This window comes from Leguminivora glycinivorella, chromosome 1 (genome assembly GCF_023078275.1).
Source record: "Leguminivora glycinivorella isolate SPB_JAAS2020 chromosome 1, LegGlyc_1.1, whole genome shotgun sequence".
NCBI classification, from domain to species: Eukaryota; Metazoa; Arthropoda; class Insecta; order Lepidoptera; family Tortricidae; genus Leguminivora; species Leguminivora glycinivorella.
In genome coordinates, this window is record NC_062971.1 from 4,866,670 (window position 1) to 4,882,088 (window position 15,419).

General features: G+C 41.2%; 1 protein-coding gene across 1 annotated transcript in view; it reads left to right on the forward strand.

Moving 5' to 3' along the window:
• The window catches only part of LOC125232804 (trithorax group protein osa), a 130,248-nt gene that overhangs the window by 30,010 nt on the left and 84,819 nt on the right, over window positions 1-15,419 (forward strand). The window contains 1 exon segment of the mRNA XM_048138619.1: window positions 11,711-11,869. Within this exon segment, the coding sequence (XP_047994576.1) occupies window positions 11,711-11,869 (159 nt within the window).

Here is a 15,419-nt window from a genome sequence, read left to right on the forward strand (position 1 = left end):
CTTTGAATATACAGAGGGCGTGATATTCAAGAACAATCTGGTGTTTATTCCGAGCGGTCTCAGGTCAGAGATGATATCGCGTGTACACGAGGGCCACCTCGGCATAGACCGGTGCAAGCGGCGCGCCAGGGAGGTGATGTGGTGGCCGGGCATGTCGCGCGACGTGGAGCGCGCCGTGCGCCGCTGCCGCACCTGCGCGCAGCACGCGCCCGCGCCGCAGCGGGAGCCGATGGTGCCGCACCTCATACCGGGTCTGCCATGGGTCAAAGTTGGTTCTGACATTTTTGAGTATAAAAGTAAAAACTACTTGCTTTTAGTGGACTACTTTTCAAACTTTGTCGAGGTATGTCCCTTACGATCAATAAATTCGACCTCTGTTATCCTTGCACTAAGGGATCAATTCGCTCGACACGGAATTCCAGTAGAACTCATCTCAGATAACGGTCCAGCATATTCGTCAAGGGAGTTCAAGAAGTTTGCTGAGGTTTGGAACTTCAGGCACTCCACATCGTCTCCTAACTACGCTCAGTCTAACGGGCGCAGTGAACGGATGATTAGGACCGTGAAAAGCATTTTAAAAAAATCATTGGACACAGGTGCGGATTTTTATTTAGGTTTATTGAATTTTCGGGCCACGCCGAGGGATGGAATCGCTAGTCCTGCACAGTTGTTAATGGGCAGACGATTAAATACGCGATTGCCAATTCATGAGAATAAACTAGTACCGGATAGGGACAACACTGTCGACTATGACAATATAGTTCGTAATCAGGTGCGTAGTAAACAATGGCACGACCAGCGGGCGCGAGCCTTGCCGGAGTTGCAGCCGGGCGATGACGTCATCGCTATGGACGGGAGTGGTGCCGGCGGGCGGAGGCGCGCGGCGCGTGTCGCGGGCCGGGCGCCGCAGCCAAGATCCTACTTCGTAACGGATGCCTCAGGCAAGCGTTATCGAAGAAACAGGCGGCATCTGATCAAACTAGAACCCGAGGATGCGTCTCCCACATTATCTCATGAGGTATTGGACGGTGATGATGCAGGGTGTTCTAATGACGATAGCATTTACGACGACATGGGTGAAACGCTTGACGCGGCATCCGACACCGCGGGGCGGATGCAGGACACACGTTCTCAGGCCGAGCAGTCAATAATTGTTCCAGGGCCTAATAATAATCAGCGCTTACCGCGAACTGCTGCAATCGAGGCTAAGAAAAAGCTTAAACAATAATAACAAATGTTATGTATTAGGTTAAGATAAGGTTAGATATTTTTATAGGTCATGTACAGGTGTGTAAACTGAAATCACTGTTTATCAAAAACTAAAATTAGAGATAAAATAAGATGTGTACCTATCTTATTGTTATTCTAAAATGAACCTTATGTATGTATTAGCATAAAAGAAACCTTAGAAATTTTTAAAGCAGATTAGGTTCCTGCTATAATAAAAATTAGTTATTATTAATGTCTTATTAAGAGCTACCCATAAATACTTTAAACATTACTATTATGTAAGTAGCTATTTGCTTTTATAAATACTGTATGGAAAGTTATTGTGTTCTAAATATTTTAATCTTAACACATTTTGTGTATCTATTATGTATGTGCATCATTCGATTTGGTACAATACTAGTGCCAAGCAATAACTTCTTAGGATAGGAAAGATAAACATATAAAATATTGTATAGTAAATAAGTTTAGTAAATAGATGATATTCTCTACATACGGCCAATGCGTAAGATTAAATAATCTTATAGATACTGCATCTCACGAATCTGGCCAGCGAAAGTGGACTTTGAATATTTACTAATAAGATTGAAAATCAAGTGTATTCGTGAAATGTATTAGCTATATTTGCATTGTGTAAAGGCCTTCATATTTAATGTAGTAAGTAAGTATAAGCTCGTTAGTCTGTTAAGTTTACTACTTTCTTTCATTAAGGGGAAGATGTAGCATATTTATAAATACCTATGTGGGTAGGTTTACTTATTTAATAAAGCAGTCTATATCCAGCCATCTTTGTGTTTACTTCAAGGTGAACACACACGAAGATTCTATTTCGTGGTCTAGTCTCTATCACAGAGTAAAAATTATTGAACTTCATACAGAACAGACACGCTCCACTATCTCGCCCGGCGGCAACGCATTGACGAAAAATCAAAATACCGATGTTCTGTGCTAAGTACAGGTGCTTGTCAATAAGGGCTCCCTTTTTGTACGTACCAGCACAGAATATATAATAGTACTAGCTGGCGTAGTCCAAAAACACAGCTCACAAAACACAAAATTCTGATGTTTTAATCTAGAAGATTATTAATTTTCAGTAGTTTAGCGTGTCTACTATTACTATGTGCTCCAAACTCATACTACCTACTTGCATAAAATTGCTCGGTCAGGGCATTAATTTCTGTGATGCGCACAGAAATTGGTTGCTGAGTCAAGCGTGTTTTCTATGTATTTACGTATTTGTATATATTATGTATAATTACATCGTTGTATCCACAACACAAGACGAGCTTATCGTGGAATTTAGTCAATCTGTGTCTCCGCCTGAATGTAATTCAATTCAAAAAACGTCTCCTCAGTACATTTTGTATAGGAAGGACGTAGACAGAGACATACAACAGAACTCAGAAGGTCCGATAATAGGGATAAGTTCGCCCTTGTACTCTATAACTATACTGTATTTCTATGTCCTAACTTATCTTATGTACAATAAAGTGTTTACGTACATAAATACATAATATTTATTTTCCCCTCACTAGCTCGGAAACACGTGTTTTGTCCTTTAATACCAGCGGGTAAAAACGCATTTTATCCACTAGTGGATAAAGTGATTTGACCTTGAATAGAGGCAAATTTTCTGCTTTAAAATTGATAAAAGTGGGTTAATCTAGTGATGAAGATGTTTTACCACCTGTGGAACTACTGGAAGCAGTGATAAAGGCGTTTTTTGCGTTGTACTTTCCTCGCTATAGTGAGGGGAAAAGTTTTGTGTTACACACGAGTGCAAATGTATTTTACTTCTCGTGTGTTGAAAAACTCGCAAGCTCAGGATTCTATTCTCGAACCACTCGCTTCGCTCGTGGTTCAACTAAAGAATCCTTTCGCTTGCTCCTTTTTCAATTCCACACTCGGCGTTAAAATACAACTTTGCACTCTTGTATAACAAATAACTATTATAAAAGTAATAAAACTGGTTTATAACAGCTTCTCATTTCTCCTGGTCAGTGTTCCCCGTGCCCCGTGCGTCAAGGTTGCAGTCTCCGGAAACACGGGTCTAGTCTTTGTTTATTATGACCAATCACTTCCACCTCCATTCATGTGCACTGTACGCCATGTCAGGTGGTACATTTACGCCGCGTGTTAGCACGTATTGAGCTTATGTTCTGAAGATTCTCGTGTAGTGATAAAGTGATAATCCAATAGAATTGTGTTAAGGAGGCATTTGGTTTACCAAGCTTTAAAATTCAACTTAATTTATTGCGTTTATGATAAGGTTGATAACTGAATTCTAGTACAAACTACATACATAATTATAATTAATTTCGTAAACTTGCTAGACATAATGATATCGACTTTTTTTCAAAACGCAGGCAGCTTTTCAAAGCGATAAGTCTGTGTAATCCGTTTTTTAAACGTAACTAGAAATACTAAGGTAATGAGGTTGTACTTACATAGGTAAACGTTTCCTACAAGTAGGTCTGGAATTGATGCGTCATGTAGGTACTCATGTGCAAAAGAAGGACCAGTCGACAATACAAGTGTATAAAAAAAGAACAATTTCATACAGGACAACAGGACCTGATATCGAATCGAAATTTGTTAGAGCGAGATAAAGACTGTATCGCCCTCGCCTGTATCGGCCTCGATGTTGACCACTTACATAAATTGCTGATTAAGACCATGACAGATACGGCGAAAAAACACCTCGGCAAACGAAAAAAGAAGGAAAATAAGCTGTCACTTGAGACACTAGAGCTATTGGAAGAAAGAAAGAGACTGAAACAACATACAATAGCAGATCAAAAAGAAATAGAAAGATTAAATAGAGTAATCAGTAAATCAATTCGAAAGGATTTAAGAAACCACAATACCAAAATTATAGTAAATACAATAGAAAAGTACAGAGGCCCAAAAGTTTTTAGAAGAAAGTTAAAAACAGGAACAAAAGAAATTGTGAAACTTAAAGATGATGATAATAATTTAGTTACAGACCGGGACAAAATTGTTAATATAGTTGAAATCTTCTACAGAAAATTATATTCCTCGCATGCAGAAAGGCCAATCTCAATAATTTCCGATTTAAGAGCACCACCCATAGCACACACAGAAGAAAACAATTTACCTCTAATAATAATAAGCGAAATTAAGAAAGCTTTATACTACATGAAAACCGACAAATCTCCTGGTGAAGATGGCATAACAGCTGATTTATTACGCGCTGGTGGCGAGCCTGTTCTTAATATCCTCGCATCACTCTTTAACCAAGTCTTACAGGGAACTCGAACTCCGGAGTCCTGGAAAACGGCCATCGTCACGCTTATACACAAGAAAGGAGATATATCAAAACTATCAAACTATCGCCCTATAAGTCTCCTTTCACACACTTACAAACTGTTTTCCAAAGTCTTATGCAACCGTCTCACTCGCAACCTCGACGAATGCCAGCCACCCGAGCAGGCCGGCTTCCGAAGCGGATATTCAACAGTTGATCACCTCCACGCGGTAAAACAGTTGATGGAGAAATGTCACGAATACAATCGGCCCTTGTGCATGGCCTTCGTCGATTATGAGAAGGCCTTCGACAGTGTCGAGCACTGGGCCGTGTTTGACGCTCTTCATCGCTGTTCTGTAGATGCGCGCTATGTTGATCTGCTTCGGGAGCTGTATGGCTCGGCAACCATGCAAGTTCGTCTCCATAAGACAAGCGACCCGATTTCCATCAAAAGGGGCGTGCGACAAGGAGACACTATTTCACCCAAGCTTTTTACAGCATTACTGGAAGATGTCATAAAAACGCTTGAATGGGACAGAACCGGTATCAACATCCATGGTGTCTTCTTGTCGCACTTAAGATTCGCCGACGATATTGTTTTGTTTGCCGAGTCCCTGGATGATCTCCAAAGCATGCTCCAAGGTCTATTCCATGCTTCTTTAAAGGTAGGTCTCAAGATGAATATGTCCAAGACCAAGGTTATGTCGAACATCACTGGAGATTCGAATCCTACTATAACGGTTGGAGCCGAAAATCTGGAGATGGTCAAACAATACGTTTATCTTGGACATATTCTATCTTTTGATAAAGGACAACAAGACAAGGAGATATCCAGGAGAATCCAGCTAGGCTGGGCGGCATTCAACAAACTAGCGGACATCCTTAAGTCAAATAATGTTCCACAATGCCTGAAGACTCGTCTCTTCAACCAGTGTGTCCTGCCCACCATGACATATGGTGCCGAGACATGGACGCTCACTAGAAAGGCTGTGCATAAGATACGGGTAGCACAGAGAGCGATGGAGCGCGCCATGCTCGGCATGAAACTCCAAGATCGAGTGGGGAATGTCGAGATCCGACGCCGCACCAAGGTGCGGGACGTGGGTGACGTCATTTCCAAACGCAAATGGAATTGGGCGGGGCATGTTGCCAGGCAGAGTGATGGCAGGTGGACTAAAATGTTGACCGAATGGTGGCCGCTATCGGATGTAAGAAGCGCCTGGCATCCGTTGGCTCGTTGGGTGGACGACATCCGAAAAACTACGGGGCACTTCTGGATGAGATTAGCCCAGGACCGGGATAAGTGGCGTACACGAAGGGAGGCCTATGATGAAAGACTGTATCGTTAAGTATAAACACAACTTTGAGTAGCCGTATTTATTTTCTATTATATTTTTTTCTTATAACAAGACATGGGCTTAATAAGTCACATAATAAGGTGCGCATTTTGTCCTAGAAACTCGACGTGAAGCATGTGGTTTAGACAGTATTGACTTAATCTTCCCGAGTACCAATTACGATTTCGGACAAATGCTACTAGAACATTCACAAACTGCGTACAAGACGATACGATTGCGAAAAAAAATTGTACGGTGTGAACCTCAACTACACATGATCCACAAAGCAGAATATCTGGACATAGTCTAGCCACTGTTATTTAAAAAAAATAAAGTTTCGGATCTGTGTATGGCGGCCATTTAGAGAATGTGGCATGGCGCTTACGCTAACTTCGACTTTGATGTCGAATTTATCTATCATACAGTGTTTATGTCGATCTGGTTTAGGGACTGTTCAAACACCATGAATGTCTAGTAGACTTTGGCCTATGGCTAATTTTTTTATCTGTCTCTCTTATCCTGCTTGCATCAAAAATTTACGGCAATCCGAAACGTTGCTCAAAATGCGTTTTTTTTAATTATATAAATTCACCGCATTTATTCTGCAAGTGCCCTATTGAACAACCATGAAGAGGACTCTTAAAGAATATGTTTTGGCAGCATATTAACCTTTGTTTGTTGAAATCGTACTAATGAGTCATTGGAATATTCTCAAATTAAGCCAGATAGGGGTTGTCCCAAATGTATTTGCTAGACCTTAATGAAAGTACCATAAACTCCCTAAAATAAAATCAATATCAGACCTTCTTATATCAAATAGTGCTTACCAATACCTTCAGATCATACTCTCGAAACATAATAATACAAAATTATGCACATGTCAACATTTAGACCAGGTTTTTTTTGTCCTTATACTTAACGATACAGTCTTTATCTTCACTTTTTGATATAGATGCATCGGAGGAAGTCACTTTCTCCTTGTAGAGGAACTAGGGCGCGAGTATATTGTTGTAAGGATTGTGCCGGGTGTCTCTGTACATAGGTTAGGTGGTATCTTGCGGGTTGTGAGATACGGCCCGCATCCGGGTGCAATGAATGCGACGGTTTCAAGGGCGCGCCTCAGGTGATGACGTACGGCGCCCCACCGCCACCCACCGCGGCTCCCGCGGGTGTTCCGGCACCCACCTAATAATGCACGTCTGCGCCCTGTCTGCCGCGTCCGCACCCGCTGCAACCTTGAGTGCTCTTGGGGACGCCCGCAAAGAAAAAGAAAAAGAAAAAAGACAAAAGTCTGGGACCATCCACACAACTCCTGGTCACCCTAGTTACATACATCGCCCAACCGCAACGCCTCGCCTTCCTTACTGTCGGTGAATCCGTGCTTGAGTCGTCAAATCCTCACACGTACTTCAAAAACAATAACAAACGCTCATAATAAGAACGAGTATCTAAACAAGAACGTCGATATTCATTGTAGCAGCTGACGGCGGACAACAACAGTGCCGCTCGTCAGCGTCACTGCAATTAGACATTGCGTAGTGAATATCACGCTGATAGCTCTCTAATTATCATAATAATAGTGGAGGCGTACGATGGGGGTGGCGTCCCCGTCAGCTGAGCGAAAACGAAAGTAAACAGAACTCGGTCAAAGGGTTTGTATTCACCTACCCGCAATATTTATGTGGGTACGGGGGGGGGGGGGGGGGTGTACCCACACCCGATCCGGTCGCCTTCCTTTGATGGATTGGTTGGCGACTGGCGCGGATTATTCCACTGAAACTCGCTTCAACTCCACAGCAAGGCAATAGCCCCGATTTCCTGTTTTGCTCTTCCAGACAAACTTTACCTCCGAAATTATAATTCTGCGAAAGTTTTTGTTCATACTTTGTTTTGTTTGCGACCCTTCTTTAACAATTCTTTCTATAAATCTGTCGACAGAAATCGTTGTTTACTTAACAATATCTTTCATACGGATAAACTGTTCATGTGAATCATGTGCTATACAGTAAGTATACAGAAATACAAAACTTTAATTCTCCAGTTTTGGAATGGAAATCGACCCCTTTGAATCAGTGGATTCGATACAAATTGAGGAATCTAGCCACGATGCTAATTGGAATGATAGCCGCCGTCCTATCGTATTGAATAGGTTTCGGCTGCGAAATAAATGGGTCGCTGCATATCCAATTACGCAGAAGTGGAAAACCCAAGGCGTACCGACGCCCTAAGCCGATTAAAACGTTGCCCTTTTGAACTTTGTTTTAATGTCTTGATAGGACCGGTCGTTATTATAACTTAAAGACGCTTCCAAGTTTGGGGAGGAATAGTTGATGTCGCCATCTACATAAACTGTACTAACGGTACATTGACCTTTATACTCATAAGTAGATTAAGATTCATAAGTAATAACATAAGGCAGCGTTCCCACTTATGCGTCGCGTGTCTCGGGGCGCGCAAAGGGCGTCCGCGCCACGCCACCTGAGTGTAATTCAAAAAGCGTCTCCTCAGTACATTTTGTATAGGAAGGACGTAAGGCGCGCCGTCAAGCGGCGGGGCGCGCGCCCCGCCGCCGCCACGCCACCTGGGGCGCGTCTTACGTCTTTCCTATACAAAATGTACTGAGGAGGCGTTTTTTGAATTACACTAAGGCAGCGTTCCCACTTATACGTCGCGTGTCTCGGGGCGCGCAACGGGCGTCCGCGCCACGCCGCTTCAGTGTAATTCAAAAAACGTCTCCTCAGTACATTTTGTATAGAAAAGACGTAAGACGCGCCCCAGGTGGCGTGGCGGCGGCGGGGCGCGCCGCGCCGCTTGGCGGCGCGCCTTACGTCCTTCCTATACAAAATGTACTGAGGAGACGCTTTTTGAATTACACTCAGGTGGCGTGGCGCGGACGCCCTTTGCGCGCCCCGAGACACGCGACGCATAAGTGGGAACGCTGCCTAAAGCGGCGTGGCGCGGACGCCCGTTGCGCGCCCCGAGACACGCGACGCTCTGGTGTGGCCGGTCACTTAAACTTCCTTTGATTTCGAAACTCAGAGACTGATATAATATTTGATACAATTTATTTTTTGTGCATATCTAAAGAAAATGCCTTGAATTTGATGTTTGTGGAATGACCTTGGACTCTTTGTATTTGATTAACTACCGCTTTAGGTAATATCACTTATAACTAGTTTAGAGCCACACAGCTGTTTGTAGCTAATGTAGGTAGCCTTCGTAATTGCATGCAAATAGAGGAAGTAAAGTGAAATAACTCTGACCCGGGGTCACAAATATCAGCACAGGCTTATCTGGCAACCTTGAAACGTGACCGCGGAGACCGCGGGTGGCTACCCGGAGTGAAAGCACTCGGAGATTGACGGAATGACTGCTGCAGTGAACCGTGCCGAGCACGCCTCGCTTCACCGCAGGGCTACTGCTGATAACATCGTAAATACTGCTTTATTTGCCTTCGTTTTTCTTCCGAATAACATGAAATGTCTAAAATGAAAAAGTTTATACAATCTCCTACTGTTGTTCTTATAAATAATTGTTAAGATGCACCTTTTTGTTGCTTGTCATAATACATCATATTTAAAAAACCTTTTGTAAAGGAACGATTGAGCTTCAGTAGTTTTTTTTTTACTTAGGAAAATGAGCGGATTGTCGGTAGGTACATTATTCTACTAAACGTTGCGTCATATGATAATTCAATATTTAGATTTAAGTCACTGTATCTAAAGTAGTCGAGAAAGCGTAGTCTTTATTGTAGGTTATTTTATATCAAATGTACCTATACATTCTAAGAAGGAATATTTTTCTGAAATTTATATATTGGCCTTAGCCTTAGCGTCTATTTCAGACATTTTATGGTGCAATGTCCGAGAGACAACGCTTTTGATGGTTAAACAGACCTATGCGAGAGCGACATATTTTGCCACATAGCTGACAAGGGAAGCTTGTGACCGATTTCGACGTTTCGCTATGGTCCATACATCATTGTGTTCAATTATGTTATTCTCCGTAGCGCTCTCGGTAAGAGAAATTACATGATGATGACCTTCAATCATGACTTGATGACGAGGAGTATTCCTTTGCGCTCATATTACTTAAACACTGTTTGTTTTTTAGCTCAGTTTAATTGCAAAGAGGATGGAGCATAGTGCTTATTAGATTTATGAACAACCAAGTAATAAGATTAATAAGTAGTAGTAACTATACTCTCGGAAAAATTAGAAGACTCATTTGTATACTACTCTCGTACCTTGGGAGGGAATTGGAACAGAAGCGTAATAATTTATTGTGCATAACAAATGCATTGGTCTCAAGGCCGTTGGTGGACGAAGTAGGGAGAAAACACCCCATAAAGTAACATCAGAAAGCTATTACTGCCAACACGTCACTCCAGCCATTCATGCACGGCCGACTGAAATGAAATGTTTTCTGCGCTGGCCTCATCCAATGTTTAGCGAGGCTCGACGTTAATTGCGGCCTGAGCAGACATTGTATAGTAGGTAGATACTGGTAGGTGCGTAGTGCACTCGTTCGCAAGTAAACGGGTGTGCATAATGGATGCACGGTCAAGGCCGCGGCCGACGACCTCTGCACGTGCTCGATTGTTTCATACCTTATTGTTGAATGGTACTTTCAAAGCTTTGGTTGGTTATGAGCTGAATTTAAATTCGTACATTTGTCGCTGGCGTCTGATAGATGTTCTGTGGTCTACCTCTATATAACATCGCACTCTTGTGCTGGGAAATCTTGAAATCTAGGTACTTAACTTACTATGAAATATTGACTGCTTTTGTCTTTTCAATCTCACAAAAGCGATTCAACCCGCGAACGACACTAGTTTGATGAACTGACTTCTACCTTAACATTACGCGTCTGCGTCACATATAAAAATGATTGGTTTATTAAATTATTTTACTTATCTTCTTGATTTTTTTCGAGGTCCCGATATTTCGAAAACCCGACGATATCCCGATATTTTGGAATGATTCACAAAATCTGTCCATACAATGTCTAACTGTGTATTCACAAATTGCATGAAAAGCCATTTCTTATTTACTAATTTATCAGTAGATATGCATACATACATACGTACTACCTAGAATCGTGCGCGTAAGATTGAAAGTTGTTGAATAATTAAAATATGAAAAATAGATAATGGCTAAAGAATAAAAAGTAACAATCTTAGTTCACGTTATCATAATCAGCAACGTATTATAGTTGCAAATCTCTTTGATAGAATGCGGTACCGTGTCAACAAAATATAGGTTTGTGGGGGTCTTGGAGTGGGCTGATTCGGTATATGTGATTGTTTGAGTCATGGCCAAGGACGGCTAAGATGATTAATCGTACGATCTTATTCCGATTCGATTGTTGCTGGACATATGTACGCAACATGCTTACCGCTGTGCTATTTTCCGCAACTACATGCCACGTTTTTTGATAGCTTAATCGTTCGGTTACGGTCTTACTTGAGAATTGATAAAAATGAAGAGAATTGGTAAAAAATGGGTAATAAGACTAATAAGATACAATCAACAATGCATTATACATTTAATGTAATAGAAGTATTAAGTAATACGTCCCATGCTGTTTAAATGAAATATTGATGAACTTGACATCGTTGCTACCACGTGCGTCGTTCTTTTTTTACTTTTAAATAAAGTCATAAATGTGCCGTCCCATAGGCCTCAGACTCTGGACTGTAGCGACATACTCTCGCGGCAATCATGTGCTAGGCCTCTTCTGGTCACATTAGGCACGTTTGTAACTTTTGTAAGTTTTGACTAGTTATGATACAGTCAAAAATTGCTTCATTAATTTAGTCAATGTAACTGTTCATTATACTTGTTGACTCAGTTTTAAGGTATCGAAATATTTGCAGGGTTACGAGAGAGGCGGTTCGCCACAGCCTCCTTCGCAGCCGCCGGGCGCGCCGAGCCCCGGAGCGCCGCCGAGCGCGCCCGGCGGGATGTCCCCGACGCAAGACTCGCAGCACCCGCCTCACCATCCGCCCCACGGGGCACAGCCACCTCAGCACCAGGTAATCACCATTTTCCTTCCGTTACCTCGACTTTGGAGCCTGGGGTCCGCTAGCATCCAGGTATATGCAAGCATTATTCAGAGCTCGGAGCTTGTCTCGTTTCTCCGAGCCCCAGCTAGGGCACCGTCAATGCAAGATTGAAGCGCTCGACCCAAATCCACGCGCTGCCACCATGCGTTAATGGGGTACCTTCTGTGGCTTCTGCTAACTTCATTGTGATTAATTACTAGTATGAAACATTTGGGATGACAGGCACCACCTCTGTTTTAAATGTTGATCAGATCGATAGGTACCTGCACAGTGCAAATGGTGCTCACTTGTTAGACTAAAGCCATGAAGCAAATTTGCCTCAAGCGAACAACTGTCAGACCTTTCAACCTCGACCCTCGCACCACATCGTTAGATCGTTACGTAATTTAAACGTGCATTGTTAGTGGTGCAGTAAATGCAAGCATGTTAGACTGTTGTGGGACCCAGCTCTTGAATATTTAGTTCTTTCTTGCACTTGTATAGTAAAGTTCGTAAATACTTGTAATAATCAGGGCCCGTAACTTTCATGCCAATGACATCAATTTGACGTCACGCTGCATATAGAATGATTCAAATAGTTTTATTGTAATAATTAATCATTCTTCATTAATTAATTTAATCATGTACAAATGACTTCAAAAGTAAGCTATTCATACGTGGAATAATTAATACCTACTTGATACGTGAAACGAAAAGGAAACAATTTGTTTAATTTTAATTATTTATTGAAATATGATAACAAAACTATTTAATAAAATGTGTGTATAAAAAATAAACAAACAATTTAATTTACTTTTCACGTATCAAGTAAGTATTAATTATATCACGTATGAATAGATTAGTTTTGAAGTCATGATTAAAATGATTGATGAATAATGATTAATTATTAAATAAAACTTTGAATCATCCTATATGCCGCGTGACGTCAAATTTATGTCATCGGCATGAAAGTTACGGGCCCTGGTAATTTTGTGATACGTAGTATCTATTCTTAACACCTACAGTAACTTAACTAGTAATATCACTGTTGTATTGTATGGGCAATATTTAAATATGTGGCAATGGATTCATATACCCAGAAAATTGCAATCAGTTGATTGCATATCCTACTGGATGACGCACGTATAAAAGTAGAACCGTGCAATTGATAACAAATCGCTGATATCGACGTACCTTTATCAAACACGGCCGGCAATGTGTCGGACACGTCGAAAAGGATCCACCCCCTGATTACAATTCGCGTTAAAGAAGCGGATAACGTTTGTAATTGTTTTGAAAAGTATCGGAACCTGTGTTTTGCTGGACCGTAATGTAAGCCACATGTGGCGACGAGCGAGCGACGTAATTTTTTTGACAGTTCTAGTTAGCAGCGAATGAATTCGGTACTTATTAAATTTGCTAATTATTAGGAACTAGCTTTTGCCCGCGGCTTCGCTCGCGTTAAAAAGAGACAAAAAGTAGCCTATGTCTCTCTCCATCCCTTCAACTATCTCCACTAAAAAAATCACGTCAATTAGTCGCTCCGTTTTGCCGTGAAAGATGGACAAACAAACAGACACACACACTTTCCCATTTATAATATTAGTATGGATAATTTATTACCCGTTTCTTAACAATGATAAATCAGATTAACCAATAGTTCAGATTCCGTGTAAGATTGATTCATCAGAATGTGACATCAGCATCCAGGTAAAGTTCTAGATTGGCATTGCCGGCTTTACTGAAAATGTAACACGAAACTTAACCTACGAGATGACTGATACAGATTACTGATTTACATATCGACTAGTAACAATCCCTTTATTTAGCAGTATAATAAGTAAACGGATAAAAATAAAGAACACTTGTAAAACTGCTTGGGTTCATGTTGGTAGGATATTTTGAGTAGTTCAGTGTAACACGTTATGTTTTGGCAGCTTAATAAACTCCCAAGTTGGCAACACTGGTCATGTTTGCATTTCGTTTACCGCTCCGATATCACGGCAAGGCGGCGTCGGCGGCGGAAATTTTCGATAATTTCGGCCGAGTCGGCTGCTCCGCTGAAATACGTTTGCGCGAGATAGCAAAGCGAGCCGGCAAGATAAACGGCTTTTCTCCGATTCCGAATGCTCTGAAGTTGATTTCGTCGATGTTTATCTAGTTTCGGGTTTTACTACAGAGTCATTTGATGTTTACTTTTCGCCGTTTATATATTCTTTCTGTAACACGTTCATGACTCATGAGGTGTAGCTACTGTGCATTTTAATATTTTTTTGCTATTGTACGCTATAGAGTAATTGTACGTTACGTATTGACATTATCATGAATGATCTCGTATTACTCCTGAAAATTGTATTTCCTTATATTTATTGTATTTTTTTGTTAGGTAAATTTTACGTTTTTCGGCAAATCTCGGCTAAAAAGACTTAAGCAGAGTTTAATGAAAACTGTCTACCAAAGTAGCGTCAGAGAGAATATTTCAGTCACGCCTGAAATATCCGAAGAAAAGCTATACCAAGTTTAAAGTCGGCTAGGTGAGGTGAAACTCGGGTTATGAACCCTCTTATTGCATTGGACGCAACCCTCGGCCCGTGGTTTGTTTATTCCCGCCGTGGGCGTGGGCGGCGCGGTAATAAGTGGCCTTTGTCATAACTGTCTTATTTGTTTACTTTGTCCTAAATTAACTTACTTGTTGCTTTATAAAGCTCTAGTGGCCAAGCGCCCGTAAAACTCATTCCGAGTTGCATATTTGAGGCTCCAAAACTGGGCATGCCAGAGGTATTTTCTCACAAACTTTTACTGAATTTAGGTACAAACTGATGTGCCTACGGAAAGTTTCCAAAATTCTGAATTTTTCACATAGGAAAACTTCGGAAACTTTCCGTACTTTGTATGGACAATTGTATGGATGGAAACTTTCCATTTCATAAATTTAAATTCCCTTTATTTTTCATGAAACTTTCGTGAATTTTTCAAGAAATTTAAGGTTCTTTTGGAAAGTTTCCGCAACTTGCACATCACTAGGTACAATGATTGCATGCTCTCTTTCAAAATATCATTCGAATTTGACTCACTTCTCGGTTACCGAAAAATCTGAAACTTTCACAATAAATGTAAATTGGATGACATGGCAATATTTGCATGAATGAAACGCACCGGACATAATTGGCATATGTCTAGGGGAACTGTGCTAAAACAACGTAACTGTATTGTTGTTGGGTTTGTTATATTATAAATTATCTCGACGGTTATTAGTTGCTTGTTACAAGAAGTACGGTCAGCGGCAAAAGCTTGTTGTAGGTAGGTATCATAAATTAAATTAGTGCCAATAATGTTTTTATTACTGACATACTACCATTGCCAGAGCACATTCTTTTCAGTTAAGAATCAGCTATTCACGTGTGATGCACGAATGGTTGTTGCGTAATTAAAAATTCCATAGATTTCCCCTTATTATAATAAACGTAGGCATGTCATACATGTCGTGCCGTGTCATATGTGTGCGTGACTTCATATCATCAGAGCTTACTGCAGCGATCGA